We start from the raw sequence: 24,057 nt of genomic DNA, 5'->3' as shown, positions 1-24,057 counted from the left end.
CCCTGTGCAGTAAGAGGGGAACTTGGGTTTTAAACAGGGGTGTAAAGGTAAACACTTTGTTTTTGGTACAGCAGGGAAATCAAACAAATGTAGAACATAACATTTTTGGTAACACTTTTATTCAGAAATATGTAAAAATTAAACACTCAAATACTGGAATCAATAACAAAAAATAAATCAGTCAGTGATGCTCCATCGTAAGACTCAATTCCAGATCTGCAGCCTGCCCTTGTTTATAAAGGGACTGACTAAAATGCTCATGTGATGCTGGCACAGCAGAGATTAAGCACCTTGACCATATACTAATAATAATTCTGTATTCTGGACCACATACAGTACACACACTGTAGCATAATGCTGTTGCACAGTCTGAATCTGCAGAGAAAGACTGTCTGAGCTCTGAGGGGAGAAGGACTCGCCTTCCAGTCTGGTTTTGTCCCATTCCGCTAATCGACACATTCGGTGACTAACGGTTGCCCGTTTTCTCTGTATCTAACCGAGAAACCTTAATGCTCCCATACAGTGGATCTGTCAGGGGAGGATCCTCCAGGTCTGGTCTCTCATTTGTGTTTGTACTTTGGAGGCAGCGACACTACATGAGCGTGACTAACCGGGCTAAGCTGATTAGCATTCTACAGCTGACTAACAACAGCTGGTGCACTGCCAAAACTTTTGGGTAAAACTATGGCACACATAAATAGAATGATTTGACAGCAATTGCTTGGGTCAAACATCCTGTCTCGACGGTTTTGGGAAGAAAACGCGTACCATTACACCATGTGTGTTGTTTATTTATCATTATACAACACAAATTTGCACAATGGGGGGAGGAAAAAAAATAAGTTTGTAGTCCCTTCATGCTACACAGACAAAATTTAACAGATAGATACATGTATTCATATTGAATCAATATTTTAAGCTGGTAAAATCATGACCTTTAGAATGTCAGATTTAGTAACTAAAACTATTTAAATGTGTCGGATACATATTTAAAGAGGTCATATTCTGCTCATTTTCAGGTTCAAAATCTATTTAGGGGTTGTACCAGAACAGGTTTCCATAGTTTCATTTTCAAAAAACACCATATGTTTTGTCATACTACACATTGCTCCAGAGCCTCTTTTCACACAGTAGGTGCACATGTGAGGGAGGAGTTCCTAGGTACGAGGCAGTTCAGAGCAGAGTTTTCTGTGGGAGATGGGAACTCCCTTTGGGGTGGACTTTGGGCTTTTTCACTTTGCAAATCTGTTACATGCACAGAAAAGGTTTATAACTCAAAAAAGGAGAGGGGGGAAAAGCCAAAAAGCAGAATATTACCTCTTTAACACCATTTAAGTAAATGTAAGTATTCATGGATCAGACTCGGAATCTAACGACACACATTATTAAAGGACTTTAAGTCTTGTGTTGGGACAATCTTAAAACTAAATGCTCCTGAAACTTGGACAGTTTCCACTTTCTGTTTTCCCTTTCCTCCAGTTTCAACTTGCCTGATCAATAAACAGCAACAGCTGTTGATGCAGCAGTTAGCACGGTTAGAGGCATTTAAAGGTAGAATGAGTTAGGGTTGCACAATATATTGACTCGATATTATTATCGCAAATCACGTTGCGCAATATCATGTCAAAAATGTCACAGAAGTTATGCAATATTCCGTTAAACTTGGGATGAGGATCATCCATTGGCTGTGTGGCTTAGTTGTGTTAGATTTTAGAGCCCGCTTGAAACCGCTATATAATGATCATGTTTCCGCTATATAATGATCATGTTTCCGCTATATAATGATCATGTTGGCCAGTTGCCCTGTCACATGCAAGTGTGAGGAAATCGGTCCACTGCACAAACATACCCTATGAAGCGTACCACGTGACATGTGTGCATACTTAGCAGCATGAGTGAAGAGAGAGAGAGCGAAAGAAAAGAGAAAGCAGAGAAGTAAGAAGATGAGTGTGGCTCAGGGAGACAACGAAACAACAGTCAGTATTCTCTCATTGACTTTGTTGTGTCGCAAAGTCCACACTTTACTTTAATATTTTCGTGAGGGGACAGCATTTGCACCACAATGTAGTAATATCCAACTTAAACTAACTACACCGCAGTCCACACATGCCGGTGTTGCAGGGAAGAAATTTGCATTGAGAATAAACAAACGTGGAGGAGAAGTGGATAATACTGAAAAAGAGGACTCAGACCATGCAAGCAAAAACGAGGAGCTCATACCAAAGAGAGACGTCTGTTGTATGGACGAGACAGACACTATCCAGCTGTTCCAGCCGTGATGTGTGTGTTTAATGACTCGCCCACGGACATTCAGCGAACTTTCTGGTTCACCGAGACATGCTGTTGTTGTCTCGTCCTCTCATGTTAACTTTGTAGCAGCAAGTAACCACAGTTTGCCAACCCATAACCTAGCTAACATTACTTCATGGTATTTGTCGTGGTGTTGGATTTCTCCCGAATCACTTACCCACTTTTATGATGCAGAGATAAAATCATGAGTTTCTGTTGGAAATTCCAACAGTAACTATATTTAATTGAATTTACACTTTAAAAAGTGTTCTACATTAGGATATGTGTCGTTATTGGGATATGAAATGACCTATATCGGGATATGAGATTTAAGTCATATCGTACAGCTCTACTTCAGCCTTTGGGCTAACGCCACTCCCTCTCTCTTCATTCACTCTCCAGCTCGTCCGGCCACAACTGCTCTTTCGTTGAGTTGAGGAGGAGGGGCCAACTTTGAATTGTGTGTTGACAAACAGACAAATGCAACTCATTGTGCCTTTTAAGGAACAGAAAGGGATTAGAGAAACCTGATTACCAAACTAGACTTCTCCTGGAGGAAGCCAATTTCTTGGCCATGTAGTGTTAGTGTATTGTTGCAACCAACAACTATTTACATTATTAACAGATTATTTACTTTGTTTGTAGTTTTATCTAAGTGCCATGACTGCATAACCTGATATCTTAGCAGAATCTGGTTTCTTGTGTGCATTTTGAGTGATTGATGCACATCTTTTTTTGGTTATTTTTTGAATTGCTTGGGGAAATTCAAATTACAAGGCAAAATGCAGACCTTAGACCAGTAACGATTGTCTCTCTTCTGAGGAGAAAGGACCGTGTCAGTCAGGTGCTGGGAGCATTTCCGGTGCCCATACAGGATCTGCAGAAATGCTGCAAGATCTACTTTAGGAAGTCAGGAGTACAGTTTTACAAAAAATGCTGAAAAAGAACACTCATCCAAAAGAACCAGACCAATTACTGAGATCCAGCAGCTGGCAGTTCATCTACAAGACAAGCTGGAAACCTGAAACTCTGAGTGGTGGCAGTTTCTCAATCAACATTAGGGACTTAACATCGGGTCATGTGCAGCGTTTTTGGATAAAAATACCCAACTTTGTGCATAAAAGCCCCTAAGACCCCTCCTCGCCCCCCTCTCCCAGTGTCTGGCAGAAATCAAAGAGCTTCAGGAATTTGCCAGTAATTGTTTTACGATTCCTCAGAAATCATACCTACTTGTATAGGTGGAACACAAAGAAAGCAAGAGGCATGAAAGCTGCAGGCTGGCTGCTTGTAGCTGGCATGAAAGGATGGGGAAGGGGAGGAGGTGCAAATAGACGGCGCAGCCACCACCAAATAACAGGAACTGAGCTGTAAATGGTGGCTCTCCCTGGGTTCAGTCAATGAAAGGAGGTAGCAGGAAGTGGTTTATTGAAGCATGGTTTATATGGGCTGGCTGTCAGCTCCTTCCCTCACTCCTTTCTCACTCGCCCCTGCCATAAAACATTTGTCTTTATTTACAGCACTTCCACACACCAAAGCTGGAAGACTTGAGTCGGGACCACTAAAGTTGACATGGTCATTTTTATCATTGAAATGAAAAGAGCCAACAGGTTAAATGATTTACCACAACCAACATCATCTGTTACTGTACCATTTTGTTACAGTGGGTTAAGTTAATCGATTGGTCCATTGACAGAAAAGAAATCAAAATTAAGTAATTGTGGAAGTTATTTATCAAGAAAAACGTCAGTGTTTCCAGCCTCTAAAAGGGGAGGATTTGCTGCTTTTCTGTCTTATCATCGCTCATTTAATCTTTGGGTCTGTGGCTTTCTGTGAGCAATGAATCCCACATTGAATGTGTTCAGATTGGCTCAGTACGAACCTGAGGGAAGTTGGTGGACTTTTAAAAGGAAAGGTGAAAACCTGTGCAGCAGAAGCCGAGATATCCTTTCCTACTTTTTGTATGATAAAACTACCATACGTCTACTGTATTAACAGGGGAATAAAGGGTTTAGCCAGGTATGGGAAAATGCTATAAAGTAAGAATGCTATCAAAATAGTGAAAAGGGGAGTAAGTAAGAAAAATTTAAATCAAGCAATATTTAGTGTGACCACCCTTCGCCTTCAAATTGCATCAAGGTACACTTGCACAAAGCCATGGATTTTGTAGGCATATCGTCAGGTGTATGATTAAACAGTTACACCAAGCAGGTGCTAATGATCACCAATTCAATATGTAGGTTGAAACACAGTCATTAAGTGAAAGAGAAACAGCTGTGTAGGAACAGCCAAACTCAGCTAACAAGGTGAGGATGCTGAAGACAGTTTACTATGGCAAGACTGAGCACAGCAACAAGACACAAGGTAGTTACACTGCATCAGCAAGCTCTCTCCCAGCCAGATGAAAGAAGAAAGAAGCATAAGGAAACAGTTAACGGTGAGGACCGTAGACGCCGTGGTCGGCCAAAGAAACTTACTGCTAGATGAAAGACGTCATGCTTACTTCCCTTCACAATCTGAAGATGTCCAGCAGTGCCATCAGCTCAGAGCTGCAGAAAACAGTGGGTCCCTGGTACACCTTCTGTCCCGAGAAGTCTGGTCAGAAGTGGCCTTCATGGAAGACTGGCGGCCAAAAAGCCTTCGACATGGAAACAAGGCCAAGAGACTCAACTAAGCACGAAACACAGGAACAGTTATGGTTTGGGGTTTTTGTGTTGTCAAGTGTCCATCTTGTTTTTATTCTGTGGATAGTGTATCGTGCCTCTTGTCTGTTTTCTCAGTGTGGATTTTTTTATTCTTTTCTCTGGATTATGGATTCTGTATTTTGGTTTTTGCCTGGATTAACGCCTTTCGTTTTCGTAAGATTTGAGCTGTACCTGCTCTGCTTGAGTTTCCTGCATTTTGGGTCTGCTCCCCTTTTTCCCTGTGTTTGAAATATTTGGCTGTGTCAGTGAAGGTGTCCAGTCTGTCTGGGATTACATGAAGAGAGAGAAGCAGCTGTGGTTGCCTAAATCCACACAAGGACTGTGGGGAGTTCTCCAAGATGTTTGGGCCGACCTACCTGCTGAAGTCCTCCAAAAACTTTGTGCAAGTGTACCTAGAAGAACTGATGCTGTTTGAAGGCAAAGGGTGGTCACACCAAATATTGATTTGACTTAGAGTTTTCTTCTGTTCACTCACTTTGTATTTTGTTAATTGATAAATAGAATCTATTAAAATGTTTATTTTTGACAGCATTCTTACTTTACAGTGCGCGCGCACAAGGATCAGCTTAACCAAAGGTCACTGACTCACAAGTATTTTTTCATGTTGGTGCATTTGGCAAAAGGCCGTACTGTGATGTGTATTTGTAGGTGTTGGTCTTTTTTTTCATCCACAGTGGCTTTTTCTTGTCATGCTACAAAATAGAAATGTTGAAGGCACAAAATGCTGTGTGCTTGTCTTTTAAAGTGGAGAATGTGGTTAATGTGCACATCCAACCCTAGCTGGGTGCAGGTGCAGGACAAAATCAGCATCACACGGTGGAGGAAAAAAAGAATTCTGCCCATTGAATTTTACAAGCTTTTTAAGTATCAAAGCAATGTTTCAACCAGCAAGGTCAGGCCACGAGGTCTTCACACTTCAAGCAGTTTTTCATGAAAAGACACAGCAGACTAATATAAAGGCTTTTATCAGCAGGGAGTATGTTAATTCACATCTGTGTTGTATCAGAGCATCATTGAGAGTAGCAAAATTGACATTTAAAAATATTAAAATGAAAATGCCACAGATTATTTAAGTTGTGCTATGCCAGTGTGGAATTGGATGATTTCTTTTTTTTCTCGCTAGCAGCTTTGCCTAAGAGTGGCTGTGTCAGTCACTTAGCTGCTCCTCTCTCTACTTGTCCAACCTTTAGCTCCACCGCAAGATATCGTAAACAGTATTGGCTAGACTGTTTTGGTGGTCAGTGGATTATTCCAGATCATTTGTTGAATTCCTGATTCATTGCATTCATTGTTTTATAAGCGTGTCAGAAAATAACCAACAATTTCCAGAAACATTTCCTGTCTGACCAACAATTAAAGGAGAGCCCTGACTGTTCTATTTGGCCACAATAAGGCCAATGTTTCATCTCCGTAACTATCAAAACCTGATGGGCAGATTGTCATCTCTTACAGAGTACATTCATGTAGGGCTTAAATGATTCATTGATTTATTTGATTACTAAAAAGCATCGACGCGAAAACAACAACTCTGTAATGTTAGTCTGTCCCCTGTAAAACGAAACTTATGTCGCCTACCGTAACCGCACGGCAGCATCTGATCAGAAAGCACCCAGTCTATCATCAAGTCCATGGAGCGCACCACAGACAAGGTAACAGTAACAGCAACTTTAGCATTTAACTGAAATCATGATTGATTTTTGAGTTGAAGGCTTGCAAAAGTAAGCCGCAGTCCTCAGCTGTAAATCTATACACGTGCGTTTGTTGTTCTCGGCCTGGTTGGGCCGTGAGTTTGGGTTGTAACGTCACAGTCATGAGTTAACTTACCATGATGTTGTGACCATGATACATACAGAGTGGGGAATTTAATGTCCACTGGAGAGCACTGACCACTTTCTATCTAATTGTGACACTGTTTCAAATGTAATCTTTTGACATTTCTTGTAATTTATTTGCAGACATAGAGTTTACACTAATAGATATATCTGTGACGAGATTGAGTCAGACCCGTGGATTTGTTGGTTGGGTGCTTTCTTGTTCCTTATCTGCCGACGTATACCCCAATACAATAGATCTGTAATAAGCTAATGTCATGTAGCCAGTACAGTGACATTAGGTTTTGACATCTAAAGTCACATTAGCATTGAACCAATGAAATACACAGGCATTAAAAGTTATAAATTAATTTCTCTGTGTTGCATTCTGCTGTGTTTTTCAGTGACAGTTTTTTTTTAGCAACAGCGTCAACTTTCTGTCACCGTTTTGGCGTGGAGAGGAAGGATATGAGTGGCAAGGAGAGAGTGAGTTACATGTAATCTGCATACTAAGGAGAGAATGTCACTCTTCTGAACCCAACGTGCACTCCGAAGCCTCACTCCGCACAATTGCTAGTGCAATGGCTTCCACGAGTTCACCAGGAGAACCGGGCTGGGTTAAAGTGCAGAACACAGTCATAGCCAGTCAGAACGTACGCACATAATGGTTCTCAAGGGAGGTCTGGGAGTCTGTTGGCAGCACCTTGTCCCACTGTGTGTTTGTCTGGGATCTGCTATCAGGAGAGTCCCCATGATTCTGACCCCCACCCCTCACTTCAACCTTCCAGTTCTCCCCTCCATCTGTGTTTGGTCCCTTGAGGTGGGTGTGGCTTCACACCTATGTGGTTTTAGTCTGGGATATGCATATGGTGTTGTTTATGTATCATTTGTTGTGATCCAGCCTATTTCTTTATTGACAAACATGCATCTGTCTGTTTCTATGTTTTACTTGTTGCTGGTGCTGCTGTTTGCTGTGTGTTGGTTTTGTAGCCCTTGTATGTAAAAAATGTTCCTATCATTCAATATCGGTAATGATCAGGATAAATGTCAAATCATTATTTCTTCTTGAGTGAAAGTTGAAGTAACCAGATTTATTTGTGGTTTTAAACTTTTCTTTATGGTCAGAACACTTGATGCCAAACAGTGGATCACTTGACAAATCTGAGGTAGAACATTCAAAACTATTATTATAAAATCTTTTTTTTTTTACAAATATGTATGGCTAAAGATCTTTTTAATAGAAAAGTCCTAATTCATGCGTGATTCAAATTAATTTAATTAAACATTTATTGAACATTTACCGAATATTTGTATTCATTGTTGAGGAAAATTATTTTGCGATAATTATCATTATTGTTTTATTTCCCAGACCTGTGTGCAACTTCATATCAGTTTGTCTTTATGCTATTTTTATGCTATTTCTTTGAACTTGGCTTGGTTTGTCAGGAGTAGGACTGCATTTCAGGACCTTCTATGGGACGAATCAAAACCTCCATTGAGTATGAAAGACATTAGCCATGTTTCCATCTAATTGTCATGCAAATTTTAAGCAGATTTTTTTTTTAAATGTCACAAAAAAAGGGGGGGGAGTATGTAGGTTTGGAGCAAATAAACCAGGCTACAGCAAGCGCATTTACGTCAGTAGTTGATGTTACACGTGGCTGTAATAAACAAGACCTATGGGTTCCAAACCAGAAACAAAACCAGCTGCATGGAACTGATGGCAATTGATCCTAGAAAAATGGAGAGAGGTCCTCAGGAATGTGTTTCAAGCGGGTAAGTTGCTACAAGCCATGTCTCCGTACGTTATGGGGATACCCGGCAAGACGGCGACAGCAGAAACAACTGATCAGACGTGAGTTACAAGTTCTATGTGTCTGTTTCCATCTCCCATTTAGCGCATTAACTTTTTTTTTTTCGACAAAGGCAAAAACCACCTCAAGCAAGCGTAAAAGCTTCTTTTCGAAATTAAGGATTTTTTTTTATTTTGCCATTTCCATCAACCTTTTCTAATGCGATACTTCAAAATGCGCATAAAAAAAGCATTGATGGAAACACGGCTATTGACTTGCATATCTGGCTAGAGTGGTAATCTTGTTTACGTATTCTTTAATCAGGTATTGACTTAATGTTTTCCCCTGTTAAGTTATTGTTCGTGTTTAGAAAGAATTTACAAATTGGGAACTTTGGCTTCTTCTGTTAAATTTAAAAAACAAAAAAGGCGTTAAGTAAGGTATCAAACAAGAATCTGACTGAAAGTATTGTTTCAGCAGTAGTATCAAAAAAATGTACCATTTTTACCTAGTCCTTATCAGGACTCCAAGAGGAAAAGCAATTGAGCAAAATGAGGAATAATGTTGAAGTCATCACTGGCCAGAACTGAGAAGCTGTATTTCAAGAGCTTCATGACAGTTGTCTAATGTTTCTACTGTGGTCGCATGGTCCTGGACCTTGTAGAAACCAGCTAAATTACTGCAATAGATGGTGAAAATATTTAATTGAAGACCCCCTTCAGACATCTTTTAAAACATTTAAAACTACTGTTTTGAATAATAATTTGTGTTTCTCTTTAAAATTTGTTTCTTAATGTATCACAGCCAAGACGAGCACAAAGTTTTACAGTAAAAATAAACTTGTTTACTTTCTCTATGCAGCGTATGTGGACATTGGCCACCCAAACGCCTGGCATTTATTGGCCAACTGATGCTGAGATAAATGGCTTTATTAGAAACAAGAGGGAATAACAGTAAATCAGCGAGCGGAAAGAACTCATTTTTGAGCCACAAGCCTCACCAAAGAATTTTATTCTTTATTTCTTATTGTCTTTTGTTTTATGGTCAGGTCTGTCGTCTGGCCTGGCCTCATTACAAACCAGTCTGTGCAGAAAAGGCAAATACATAGTGACTGGCATTGTTCTGTGATTGGCATCTGGGTGTAAACCAAAGCCATGTTAATAAACGGCATAACCCTCTCCCTTTTTGAAAGCGTCTGTGACCACTGGCAAGTTTTCTGTTACAGGTCAGCGGTCGCATTGTGCATCTCTGCCTCTCAGACGCTCCTTCAGATAATATTAACCTTTTCAACCTGAACTACTGAACCTCAGCCAAGATGCTGGGCTGACTTCTCCTTCACATTGTTTCTTCATATAGCTTCAGGCTTTTTCCTCTCATTTTAACCATAACTTGACCTGTTACTTCAAATCCGAATATTTCTTTTCAGTTACAACACCACTGTGGTCTTTCTTGACAGTGAGTTTGGACAGTATTCAGTTTTCAATGCTAAAGTGTAAGCTAGTGTTATTGCTGAAATGTTTTTATTTCAAATGCTCTTGTCTCTTATCAGTCTTAATAACGGAGGGGATCTGCATTTCAAACAAAATATCAGTCTGCTCTAAAACACTGCAGGAAAGCACTGACATGATATTTTTACCTACTTTTAATGCATGATATTTTTGTGTAAATGAGGTGTCTGTGCAGGGTTGGATGCCGAGACTGTCCTGTCCTCATGTGTCCTTGGGCAAGACGCTTCCTAGTTCGCTGCCGTCGGTGTGAGGGTGTGGGTGTGGGTGGGGGATGGGTGTGTGGGTGTGAATGAGCAGCAAAAACCTTGTAAAGTACTTTGGATAAAAGTGCTAGCCATTAGGTGTAAGTCAAAATAAGTTTATATTTACAATAATTTGTGCATTGTCATACAGACGTGTAAGAAAAATGAAATGGGAGGATTAATTAAAAAAAAAAAAAATTTAATAGTGAAGAGTTGGTCTCAACTATTTATAGATAAATCGATATCCAATTATTTTTTTCCCATCAAATGTCCGAAAATATTAGGAAATGCCCATCATAGTTTCCCAGAGCCCTAAGTTACAAGTGAATATTGGTGTTATCCATTCCATATTATTGATTGATTGGTTATGCTTCTTAACAGGTAGTGACAGTATGCCAGTGACTGAAAGTAAGGGGAGAACATGCAACGAAAGTCCCTAGCTGGACAGGAACTGGGACTATTGGTGGTCATTGTCTTCATCTTAGGTCACAAGGGTGCCCCTGTGTTTTAGCTTATAACAGGTATGTCCTTCCCATCGTATACATCAGCCACTAAGTGACCAGGAATCTCAGCACAGACATAAAAATTCTGTATTTGAGGTCATTTAGAAATGGTTACTCTGTTAACAGTTTTGTCCATCAGGGAGTGCTTACAAAATAATTACAGTAATGGTTGACATGTAAGAGTTAAATGTCCTGCTCGGTCATTTTTGATAACCAAATGTAAGACATTGTTATAAAGTATATTTTGTTTATGTTGTGCTTTTTTTGTTTTTAACAAAATATCCAAAAAGAATGCCAGTACTAGCCTTGGTCTGATTGTGAGGTGTGTAAGTTCATTGCAGTTTCACTGAAAGTATCTCAGCATGACATCATGTCTGCCCAGTTATCCATGCAAATAAGAAAAATATACCAGCACATGTACTGAGTTTATGTGCTGGAGTCTGAATTTTTCTTTCCATTTAGGGGTGGTTCAGCTCATCTCCTTCTCCACCTCGGTTTATATAAAGGTGCGGTGGTGAATGGGCTCTTTTAGCTGGGTGTAATTGAACCTGACCCACTTGCACAATTAACTCTAACCCATAATATTTGCTCAGTGGTATTGGGTTTTGGATGGCTTGGCCCCAGCGGTGAGGTTGACCTCAGCGTAGTCAGCCGAGCCATCAATCACTGTTGGTCCTTGAAGCTCTAAAATGAAACAAGAGAGCACAGTGATGGTTAGATTGATGCCAAAGCCTGGTCCGCACTGAGGATGACTCAAGGTATTTCCAAGGTCTCCTTCATCAATGAAAGCCAAGTTGTTAGCTGCTTAGGAGTCCATTAAGTTTTTTTTCCCCCTTATGTTCTTTTATACTTGTTGCTTCTCCAGCAGACTACAGTCTCCACTTAAGGAATGGGTGTGGGACTAAATGCTTTTTGTGAACATGTCGAAGAAGTGAAGTTTCACACCAATTGGTCAGATGGTTTTCTTTATATCATTATAGATTTTTAATAATAATTGTATTCATTTTATACTCTTATGGACTTCCTTTGCTGCTGTTATATCACTGATTAATTTTAGAATGTGTCTTATTTTATTCAAAAACCATGTTCCTATTGAGTGAAGTAACATTTTATTAGGCATTGTTTTGGTCCCAGTAAAAATTTCCAGTGACACCCTCTCCGAATCCACATGGAGGACATATAGTAGTACCACAGTGATGAACTGAGGGTGGCAGAGTTTATTTTGAACGCACTGAATTGGCATCTGAGAAGACTTCTGACATCCTTAATATCATCCATCCGTGCTGTGCATCACAGTGATGCAGTACTAAAGATGAACAGAAGCTAAGATCTGCTTTTATTTGGTATTCCAGTAAACCCAGTCACCACATACATGGACTTAATTGGTACTTTTTCTGCAGAGTCCACTGGGAGAGGGGCTGACAAACACACACCTCCCTAGGGAAGAACACCTGAGCTGAGTTGTTTTTCTTTAAAGGCCCCTGGGTATGAGGGGGGAGGTGTTCACCTTGTCATGAGATGGGTGGATATCAACAAGCTTTAAAGGCCCTGGTTCGAATGTAAGCCACAGTTTTTTGCATTGATATCAGCGCAGGCAATGGAAATTAATGAGATCTCATGAGAATGGAGCTGCAGGTTTAGTCACTCAATACATCCAGTGACACTCTGGAGACTTCCAGAAATTCACCTGGTTTTTGTGTCCAGGGTGGTGAGAGGATGTTATGGATATAATAATGGTTTGAACCGTTAGTGTTCGTCAGAGAAAGAAACCATCCACCACCAACAAACACAGATACCACTGTTGTGCACTGTTGGGCAGCTGCTTTGCATTTTATAGAACTAAATGGATTTCAGCCAGTTTTTCAGTTTTGTTAGTCACCTTGTGTTGAAGGTGGAGGCTTCTCTTTAATGGTTCATTTCTCTTTCATTTCAGTCTGCAAGGATCCACCGTACAAAGTGGAGGAGTCTGGATACGCAGGCTTCATCTTGCCTATTGAAGTTTACTTTAAAAACAAGGTACATTGAACAATTTTACTCAGCAGCAAACTAAACGTAATGTTGGTTCTGATAGACTGACTGTGACTGTTCTCTTTTCCTTCTCTGGGTGCATCACCACTCTTCCTCAGGAAGAACCGAAGAAAGTTCGCTTTGATTACGACCTGTTCCTCCACCTGGAGGGCCACCCGCCTGTCAATCATCTCCGCTGTGAGAAGCTCACATTCAACAACCCAACTGAGGAGTTTCGTAGGAAGCTACTGAAAGCCGGAGGGGTAGGAGTGCGAGCGAGACGCCGGGCCTTGAACGACATTTCTTAATGCAAATACAGCAACTTTTACTGCAGCTGCCTAGCAGGCAAACTTTGTTTGTCCAGGGAAAGTAGATGGAGTTTAGTGCTGTTTTTTATTGCTTTACATATTGTGTCACACCATGCATATAGATCTACACAAGCAACCTGCCTTTCTTCAGCCACAGGACATTTGCCAGTAGATGTGCTGCGTTAAATGGATGGTCACTGCCTTGTTAAGGATACCTTAACAATAAGTGTTTGAGACACACAGTGTTTGGCACACAAACTCTTTAAGATTCCTGTTCTGAATGTGTAATTCTGCATATTTCTGAAGAATAAGGCTGATTATATTTCTTATTATCAGCGTATCCAATGAAAATACTTGGCCCAGCAATCAAGTGCTGCCCCCTAAAACCTTTAGTTAATCATATAAAATGTTTGTTGTTGCTAACAGGCTATGGAAGAGGAAAATCTGACAATGATGTCAGGGTCTTCATCATGACATTTCTTGATGGTGGTCAGGTGATGGTAACAAATGACACATGTGGCCTTAGTTGTGTGAAATAGCACTTCTGCCTTTTCATCCTTAATCTTTCCAAGATTATATTTCATGAAGATGTTTACATGTTTTGATATTTCAGATATCCCAATGGACCAAATCATGCTTCTATAATGTCAGTGCGTTAATGGCACAATCACATTTTTTATTGTAAGGAGTAGTGATCTCCTCACAGCCTCTAAAACAACACCTTACTGGCTGATATAACATGTATATAAGATTGTACTTTGCTTGGAATAATAGAATTATACATGACTTCTTTTTGTTTTGATATCGGCATTTTATATTTCGGCCGCCCTGCTCTCAAAGTATCAGCATCGGCCATCGAAAAACCTGTATCGGTCAACCACTAGTAAGGAGAAACTGTTTCCAGGCCTAAGAAAAAAAACTGCTCTTTATTTGACTTTTAGGCTCCACAACTGCTGTTCACAAGTGTGACTGTGCGTGCCAAATGTCATTCTGTTACAGTGTATGAGGTGAAACCTAATCACTCCTGTTATCGGTTCTCCTACTCTGAAGAGGCCACTTTATTGCTTGACCGTTGACTTTAAATTTGGCAGCACTAAGATCTGATTATCTTGTCATTATAGCTCTCTAGTCGTTACTGTTGTGATAAAGTTGCTTTTAGGGACATCTTTGGACATTTTTGGTCTCTGTCCTGATTGGAGTCCTTTAGTATTGGGTATTTGAATCTGATCCGCTACTTATATTTACCTGAATTTATTGCTGATTAAATATGTATAATAAAAAGCTTAGTTAAGCACAGAGTGGATACACAACACATGTATCCACTCTGTGCTACAGAGAGGAGAGATAGCAGCTAGGGTATTGTTTAAATTACAGTTTCACTTGTGGAAGCTGTTTTTATCAAATCTCTGTTCCAATTCCAATATTCTAAGCTGTAATCAGTAAAAACAGGAAGGTTTCTTTTTCCCTTAATTTATAAAAAATAACTGATCAGTGATCTGTCAGCTGTTTCTGATGTGCTATGACTTGGGTAAATATCTAAGAAGGTCCATGGATATTGTGTAAAAGCAGATATCAATAATGCATTTTACAAACAGAGGAGACTTAACCGTAGCAAAGGGATGTGACTCCTTCACCACAAACCTTTTCACCCACGGTGACCTTCATCCTTGTCCTCGCTCATCTTTCCTTCATGGCTAAAGTGAAAGGAGTTTCTGTACTAGAGGGGTCTCTGGGGAAACACTTACTCCACCTTTAAGGAGAGCAGCACACAGCAACACTAGCAGGCTGAGACAGACAAAACAGAGTATAGTAAAGAAAGGAATGGATTTTGATCTGCTTTATTTTATCAAATACCGATCAATGGAAATGTGCCCAGAATGCTCCCGATACAGCTCGGGACATCCCTAGCTTCTTCCTCAGTGTTGGGTGTAGTCAGATTATTGGCCACCGGCCGGAAGACTCCTGTAGTCGGAGGTTTTATGACTGGAGCTAAGTGCTCTCTATTTACTTTGCCCTGCATCCCCTTCCCCCTTAGCCTGAAAAAAGGCTCAAGTGCTGACATTGACCATGTCAAAACTTAAATTCTCCATTGTCAGGTCTCACTACTGAAAGGTCTTAGTACATTGTGCTGTACTATTTTATTCAGTTCAAAGTTACTTGTCACACCTTGTTCCACAGATTCTTACATTAATAAATTAACATTTTACTAAGATGAAATAATGCTTATTATTCAAAGAATTGGGCTATAGATGATAATTACCTCTTTCTTTTGTTGTCCCTCTCTTTAACAGCAACGGGATCCTCACAAGCGAACATCAGAGGACTCAAAAGTAAGATATCCAACATGCTTTGGGGGTCATGGATGGAAACAGGCTTATATAGATAACTAAATATTTGGAGACTGCTGCCAATTGTTATTTGTGTAATGACACCAGTACTTTTATCCTGGCAGGGAGTTCTACCGTAATTTTCCTCAGCACACAGTGGAGACGCACTGAAGCAGCTGTGTTGTCTGTTCTTGCATATTCTGGCCATCGTTTGGGCCCTGTAATGAATGTTGTGTATATGATGCTTTGGCAATATTGCAATATTGTTGTTACACATTCATGCCAATAAAGCTAATTTGAATTGAATGCAAGATATTCCTGCATTAAACAGGCAGCTTTAGATGTTTGAATGTGTGCTCAGTATTATTTAACAAATACGTACCAAAACATCAAGGCTTTTAAATTCGGAGTCTGTGCCGGTATTTTAAAGAAATGGCTCCACATTTTGGGAAATAGAATGATTCTCTCTCTCTCCAAGAGTTACATAAGAAGATCAAGACTCATGTCTGTGTGTTAAGTACAGAGCAGGAGTCAGATCGTGGTTATCTTAGCTTAGCATTAACATGTGCCTCCACTCCCACCCACACCTGCAAACATTGTGACATGCAGAGTAAAAAAGGACACAAATGTTTGGGCTATGCTAAACCTTCAGAAAAACCGACATAAATCCTTGCATTAAGTTTTCCAAATTTCAGACTTGCCTTGCTTTGGTCTTATATTGTATAAACCCGCGTGACAGAAGCCAGCGAGGCTGTGCAGTGAGTAAACCTCATTCCCGACACCTTACAACACGCACTGGCGACCGATACCAGTGGCCATGGGCTTTAGCCTCGTCGTCAGCGTGTCCGCCTCCCGTACCCGAGGTCGCCGGTTCGAGTCAGGCCCTTGCAGTGCATTCTCAGGAACAGCTGCATACACTCACTTTAATCTTTTAACTTCAGTTGTTGACTCGATCTTATCAGCGCTACTGCAGGAGCCGCAGTATATTTTTTAACCGCCCGCTCCCGCCCGCAGCAGAGTTAAAACCGCCCGCTCAGGTGTGATTTGTGTTGGGTCCCGCGGGATCCCAATGCAGCGCTCTAATACATACCACAAATTTGCTTTATATGCAGATGATGTGTTTTTATCAGGTATTTGCATCTCTTCAGCCATTCTTAATATTAAAGGTTTTAGTTTAGTATCAGAATATAAAAATAGCTGGTGGTTAGTCTTTGCTACTGCCTCTCAATACACCAAAGGCAGACTAGGAATTCCAGTAGGGCACATTTTCAGATGCCTTGGAATAGATAAATTCCCATAAACATTATGATTTAAATTAGGAACTATCTGGTCAAAGAATAAGTAAACAAGACTAAGAATCTGGCCAAGCATTCAGTGCCAACTTTCTATACTTACCCAAAAGGTATATTACCCAACCCTACTTTTCAACTGTACAACTCTAATCCAAACAAAAATCTTTCAAAGCAAAGAAGCCTCTGATCCTTTGTTTGTGGCTGTTCTTCTGGCAGGTGATGGTAATGCAGGAGGGCTCCACCTCCCTCTTCGGCCAGCACCTGAAGCTGCCTACACTTCCCAACAGCTTGCTGACATCCACCTTCTCCGACCCAAAGAAGAGCAAAAGCTTCCATGGGTCAAAGGTCAGTGTTGTCCTTAGGTACAGCCTGGAGCTAAACAACCTTCTCCTCTGTCTCCACTCTCGGCCCCACCCAGCTGGGAAACGTTTTACCCCTTCAAAGTCTCCAGGCCTTAATCCCCCACATATTTGGCAGGTTCAAAGACATCCAATGTATTTAAACTCATGGATTTCAAAGACATCTTACTTTGGCTTAAGCAAACTATATCTTGGCTGCTGCTCAGCCATAAGCACTTACTCCTCTGACTTAGACATTTTGTGAATCTTTGACATCCTGTGGTTTTGAGCAAAAACATGGGAATCATCAATGTCCTTTTAGAATGTCTTATGTATAGAAATTTTAGACAATAATGTTGTACAAATTAGTAAACAGAATTATCTTGTGCGGCACTAAATCATGTATGTCAGTGAGCTGGCATGATGTTTCCATTATGTGTTATTTTTAGTCCCTTTAAATAGTGTCATTTAAGAGCCAGGTTAGGAGAGGCCCATTTCACATGGAAACAGTTTCTAGTCTAAACACAGTGTGTGTGATGAATTACTTGTGGAGCAGGAGGTCACACCCCACCCTCCCTCACCCTCACACAATATCTTAAATACACTGTTTTTATTTTAAATAAGTTCAGACTTTATTGGGTGAACTTAATATTTACAGAAGCACAAGAGAAAAAACAATAACCTTTATTGCCACTGGCTCAGTTGGGCAAGTGGGTTAATGCTCCTCTGGCCTGAACTAATTTCTACTGGCCTTGATTAAAATTTGAAAATTTGCGTGCCTGAACACATTCTATAAGGGGAACACACCACCATGTGCGTCCGTTTACACCAGTGAAATGTAAGGAAGCAAAGTCGTTGGGTTTCTTTTATGAACTTTTTTCCCACTTTATTGACTGCAAAAGTTCAAACAGGCATTTGTCTAACATGATAGTAGTTCATTACAATATAAGTGAGAACATGATGGCCACAAATTCTGATTAAAAACAAATAATTTAAATTAGGGAGTAAAAGAATCCAAAAACATTATAATAAAAAGGCTAACATGTCATATAAAGTTTCTTAAAGTGTGAGAGAAGGGATTACCCAAAACAGAGCTCATGGGAATCAAGTAGTTTTGATGAATTTGTACTATTAAGATGTCAATAAATTAAATGCGTCAAAAGCAGGAGATTTACATTTATGTGAATGAGAGAGAGAGAGAGAGAGAGAGAGAGAGATGGGCGGGCGGGCCCTCGCACGTTTAGCGCGTCAAGGTGTGAGGCGGCCACGTTGCAGATTCTGGAGCTCTGACAGTGTGGCTGTGAATTTGCCACGGGCTTCAGACACTGCACAAACGTGTTAATCATCACTTCCTTCCCCTTTGTGGTGCTACATAGCACTTCGCACTACGACTATAAATGAACATGTAGATGTGTTCGGGGCGGGACTGTTCAAGCACGTAAGGTTTGGTGCAGATGGGAGCATGTACACTGAAGTTGAAACAACTTCCTCTTTCATGGCGAATCATTGAATTTTGGATGCCACGCCACGGGCACGCTGTTTCACGAAAACACACCGTTTGTACAACTTCTAATTGTCAATGGCTTTAGAGTAGACAAGGAAAATCTTAAGTCGGTTGCACTAATTCTCTATGAGGAGTTCGTTAAAGTACGGAGTGTGTAAAAAATAAAAATAAAATTAAAAAAAATCCAAAAATGACCATAAAATTCAAAATGGCCGACTTCCTGTTGGCTTTAGGGCATCGCTCCAAGAGGCTTTTTTTTGTACATCTTGACATGATACATGTGCCACAGAAATTTCATACATGTAGGTAAAACACACCGCGGGGGCTGCTTCGTTGAAGATCACGTCCTGTTGCCAGTAGGTGGCGCAATGACTGTGGGTGAATGTTGGCATGTACATGTGTTCAAGGCGGGACTGTTCTGAAACATGTAGAGTGTGGTACAGATCTGAGCATGTACAGTAAAGTTACAACAACTTCCTGTGTTATGGCGAAGCATGACACCAAGCCGTTAACCGAAAATTCACAAATTTTACAACATGGCCTCATCAGTGTGTTTCCTGGGACAGTTTTGAAGTTCATGTGTCCAACCTGCTGACATTACAGCGTAAAACGTGTCATTTGTGTATATATATATGTGTGTGTGTGTGTGAGAGAGAGAGAGAATGCATGCGGATGCAGCCTATTACAATACACATTTCAACATATAATGCTGTAAATAAACAAATGTTTTTAAAAGGGCGTTAATAAATCCAAAAGTGTTTTTGTGGGGGAAGAGGAACACTTGCTGCCGAGTTGTCCGCACCTCATGTGACTTTCGAATAATTTATCACCGTTGATGAACCACACAAAGAATATTTTAGCGTTTTTAAATAGCCGGCTACTTGAAATAGACCCGTGAGGAACCACGATGTGCATGTAGTTGTCGGCAGCACGGCATGTATGCAAAACTCACACAAGACCGGTGAATGACAGGCGAGTGAGAGAAAATGATCTTCAAAAAGCCTCAGTTTAGCTGGAAATTTACAGCCTAAGTTGAATGAATAGAGACTGCAGCTTAAGAATAAAGCGTAGCTTACCGTGTGTAACCCCCCCTCGCTCGCAATCGCGGCGCAAAAAAAGCACGTGATTCGACTATAGGCAGGACTTGACAATTCTGATTCGACTATGTAAATCCTTAGTCGGGGACAGCCCTAGTACAAAGTGTGTAAATCGCCAAAAATGACATGAATTAAATCTAAAGTGGCCGACTTCCTGCTAGGTGTCGGGCATCGCTCCAAGAGGCTTTTTTGCACGTCTGGCCATGATACACATACCACAGAAATTTCATACACGTAGGTGAAACTTTGTCCGGGGGCTGCTCTGTAGGGGGCGCGAGCCATTTTGCCATGCCCATGCACTAAACCCATGCACTAAACCCATAAAATACAAAATCTTTTGCCGCGTCTGAATTATGAGCAAAATTTGGTGAGTTTTCTAGTATGTTTAGGCCCCCAAAATTGAGGTTACTTTGCAGAAAAAAGAACAAAATCCCTTCAGTTTCAATAGGGACCTCACACGTTTCGTGCTCGGGCCCTAAAAATATATTATAAATGGTATATGATGTTATTCAGTTCACTTGTTCCTGGAAAAAAATGCAGTCCTAGAAGGTAAAAATGTATGTATTAAGATGTGCTTTCTCTGACAATATTATTATAATTATAGACACTTGAGTGATTTACCTGAGCTTGGGTCACCTGCTAACCTGCCAATGTCGTGGTGCTGAAAGGTTTGTTAAAAAGTGCCACTTTAGTGATCTCTTCAATGTTGATGGCAATAGAGGCACTGTGGTGTCCCCTCTAGAGCACTAAACCAGTTTTTATGTTGGGCTACCCTGGGAGGGAAATGGGTTCAGTGCAGTGGAGGACCATGCTGGAGTTTAGAGCGAGCCGGCAGCTTTACATCCTGAGGTCCCGGGGTCACCAGCAGATAGACATAATGAAAGGTTTTAGAGGTGGTTGGGCAGAGTTGTAACACACCCCGTCGTCTAGACTGCTTTAATGGCTTTACTGCATTGATGAAATATTGACAAGGGAGCTAGAGGTGAGACCCAGGGACAAACGGCCCCCGTCGTTAGAAGGAATGCATTTCCTCCTTTTTCCACATTTCCCTTTGCTTCACTTTTAAGGTTGCGCATGTGTGTCTGTTGAAAAGCCCCCTTCACCCCACTGAACAGAACCGTTCAAAAGAAGTCCTGAGTTTGCTCTTTAAGCCCATAGATGGGGACTAAGAAAACCCTTTTGATTTTCTTTTAAGAATAGACCTCTTTTCACAGATGGTAATGCCAAACTGCAGGGTGGCATGCATGTTTTCTCTTGTGTAAAAGGCAGAGGATTAATCTTCATTTGACCTAGCTGCCTGCTTTTTGCTCACTTTGTTGTTTGGTACTATGCATTTTAGAAGTTCTACATGTAATCTAAAGTGCAGTCCAAAGTCTACACAACAGTCCTGCAAAGTAAGTAGACAAGATGAGATTCAAACCAAAAAGTACTCCTGTTGTTCATATTTTGGGTTCTTTGTTATTTTTACTGGCATTTTATTTAGATCAGTTATTATCATGGCAATACCAGCCCATACCATCCTCAGACAACAGTATTTTTCACTGGATAATTATGGCCTTGCCCTGTTTTGTTTGCCCATTGACCTGAAGTGGGATTTCCCTCTACCCTGCTCCATAATACTTTAATCTGAAGTTTTTTTCTTTTGTAGCTTAGGTGATTGTTTGTAATTTTGAATCCTAAATAACCTAAATGTTTAGTTAGGTTAGAGTTTCTTGACGTTTTTTTCATACATGACTTAACTTGCAGCTATAACCATGAAATTGAAACGCGTTCCTTATTATTCCGTCTTTTGTTAATACACTGTTCTTGGTTTTAATCCACAGGATGGTTCCAAAGGAAGCAGTACTTCCCTTCTCACCACAGCCACAACCACCAGCACCAACAGCAGCAGCTTCTCCAAACTCCACAAACCCTCCAAGGACCACAAAGACAAGCCTCCAAAAGACTTGAAAGAGCCCAAAAGTGCCTTCAGAGACTCTGGCTGGGAACCTAATAAAGCCCCCAAAGAACCTTCCAGGAAACCCAAAGAGAACCAGCCACTTAGAGATATCAATCCTAAAATGGGCTTCAAGGAACCTAAGTCTTTGTCCAAGGAGCACCGGACTGAGGGGATGACTCACGGGTCAGGGCCAAACAAGCGCCTGTCCGCCCCTGACGGTGACGATCACGTGACCAAAAAACGTAAAAAGGGATTTGTGGATTCATCAGGGAAGCAGACGTCAGGGTCTGACACTCAACTTTCGGATAAGAAACTCTTGAAGGATAAATCGCAGATGCGAACAAGTAAATTGCGACCAGAAGGTGACGAGGTAGCACGCAGGAAGGTGTCGACACTTACGCCATTCCAGGAACTGGTGGACCCCAATGACTCTGAAATGGAGGACCAGTCTACCAAGTCAGATGTAAGTACAACATCTCTTTGGAATCTTTTTGGACTTTTAAATGTTGTTGAAACCGGAAATATCCTTTGTCTGTCTTAAGAGTAAAGCAGCTGATCAATTGATGTATACACTTACAGCAAGGAGGCCCTTGTTCTTCTTAACATGATGGAGGTTTAAGAAGCAGCTGTCATGTCCTTGTACAAGGTCAGCACGTTGGACTTACTCATTTGAGCTTTCAGTCCACTTTACTGGAAACAGCAACAAAGGGAGGGGTTGTGGAAAGGGGTATCCAATTCTTCCAAGGCTTTGGGGGGGGGGGGTTGTGGTCACTCCTTCCTCAGCTTGGAGAGGCTATAAAATCAAATGACCAACAGGGAGAGAATCTTCTTTAATGGTGGCCTGTAGACCCCAGGGGGCTGGGCAAGAGCATTAGAAGAAGGGGTGGGTACCAATAAACCTAGTGGGAGTCCAGCTGCATTCATCTGGGTGGCCCAAGAGGAAGCTGGGATAAGATAGTTACAAGATGCAGTTTTGTTGCCTTATTGACAGCAAATGACTAAATTTGCTCACAGAAAATATGTTTGTATTGCAAATAATTGAATATGGATGTAGAATGTGCTCACTTACACACTTATTTTTCTGTACCTCCACCTCAAGAGCAGGATAAGAAAAATATCATGTCTACAGTGACTCCTTTCATGAATAGGCTGACATTTGACTAGGTTGCCGGGTCCACGCACATTTGGTGGACAACCTCCCCATAAAGAAGGGCTGTTTTAAAGCCAAATAGTAGACAAGAAAGATTTATGGTTTTACAACACCTGAGGAGAAAGAGGAGACGTGGCAGTGAATAGCAGAGTTCCCCTTTAATCCTTTTAGCTTTTGAAAAAAAGGGTGGTGTTTTATTTCTATTCTCAAATGCTTGTATAAAGCGTGGGTATTCATGTATCTCTCTCTGTAGGGGCAGCTTGTTTTGCCAGGGGAGTTATTACTTAGCACTAGCAGAACCAGTGTTTGTGTCTGTGCCGTGTTTAAATTCCTTTTAAGTTTTCCCATACAGGGAATGGGGGTCGGGTTGGCTGTAAAGGGGATGTGGGGTGACAAATGCCAGGTGTTTGATTCTCCCCAGGCTAGCAACCCCGGTGGCCGTGCGCCGGGCCGGCACAGTGCACCGCTCTCATTTCTCATGTGACCACTTGTTTGATCTCTGTGTTTTCCACCGAGTACTGGGCCAGAAACAGCAGAGAGGAGGAAATGTGGAGTAGGTGATGACATGAAGGGAAAGCAGGCTGGCGTGTTCACATGAGAGCCTTGTTTTCAGCACGCTGGATGTGGGCACTGACTGAGGGATTTGTCACCTGCACAAGTTGTGCAAACCTCAGCCGTTACATTTGAATAGGATATAAGATTGTCACAGAGCCATGCAATGTAGATGACTTTCTGTAGTTTTGTGATACTCATGCCATGTGTGTCACAAGGTTGATTGATTTAATATTGTTGTCAACAATAGAGCAAAACATTGATTGAAGAATTTAATATATGGCACTTGGTTCAAGAAACGACTTAACCCTTTAATGGTGTCATGAAGTTAGAGGCTGTTTTAAGTAAAGTCTCTGGACAGTAACAACAAAACACTTTTTATTTTACTTTTTGTGAAGTGTGACTATTTTTTCGGGGGGTTTGTCCTGCCCCCGCTGCTAAAACAAATCCTAGAGGAAACACTATTTGATTATACTTTTTTTCATGTTGAGCCTTAACCAAGCTGTTTAAAGTTGATATTTACTTGTAAATAGCCATTTTAAGTGAAATAAAAGACCAGAAGGCGTATGTGGCATTACAAGAATGATTGCTTTCTATTGATGGCAACATTTGCAGATTTTGGTTATGGACCAAATTCAGATAAGTGAGTTAATGATATATATTTTTCATTATGAGTTTCTACCAAACAGTTGAGA

General features: G+C 40.9%; 1 protein-coding gene across 2 annotated transcripts in view; it reads left to right on the top strand.

Annotated features, from left to right (window-relative positions):
- The window catches only part of mllt3 (MLLT3 super elongation complex subunit), a 56,501-nt gene that overhangs the window by 10,141 nt on the left and 22,303 nt on the right, over window positions 1-24,057 (top strand). For both annotated transcript variants that reach the window (XM_038731277.1, XM_038731276.1), the window contains exons 3-7: window positions 12,782-12,864; window positions 12,975-13,118; window positions 15,455-15,493; window positions 16,999-17,127; window positions 21,545-22,123. In XM_038731277.1, coding sequence (XP_038587205.1) covers window positions 12,782-12,864; window positions 12,975-13,118; window positions 15,455-15,493; window positions 16,999-17,127; window positions 21,545-22,123 — 974 coding nt within the window. The remainder of the gene's footprint in view (window positions 1-12,781; window positions 12,865-12,974; window positions 13,119-15,454; window positions 15,494-16,998; window positions 17,128-21,544; window positions 22,124-24,057) is intronic.

The sequence above is a fragment of the Micropterus salmoides genome, unplaced genomic scaffold (assembly GCF_014851395.1).
Source record: "Micropterus salmoides isolate LMB-PRFRI ecotype aquatic unplaced genomic scaffold, ASM1485139v1 Ms_hic_scaffold_2, whole genome shotgun sequence".
NCBI classification, from domain to species: Eukaryota; Metazoa; Chordata; class Actinopteri; order Centrarchiformes; family Centrarchidae; genus Micropterus; species Micropterus salmoides.
The sequence above is the reverse complement of the archived record's forward strand: the minus strand, read 5'-3'. Positions and strand labels throughout refer to the sequence as shown.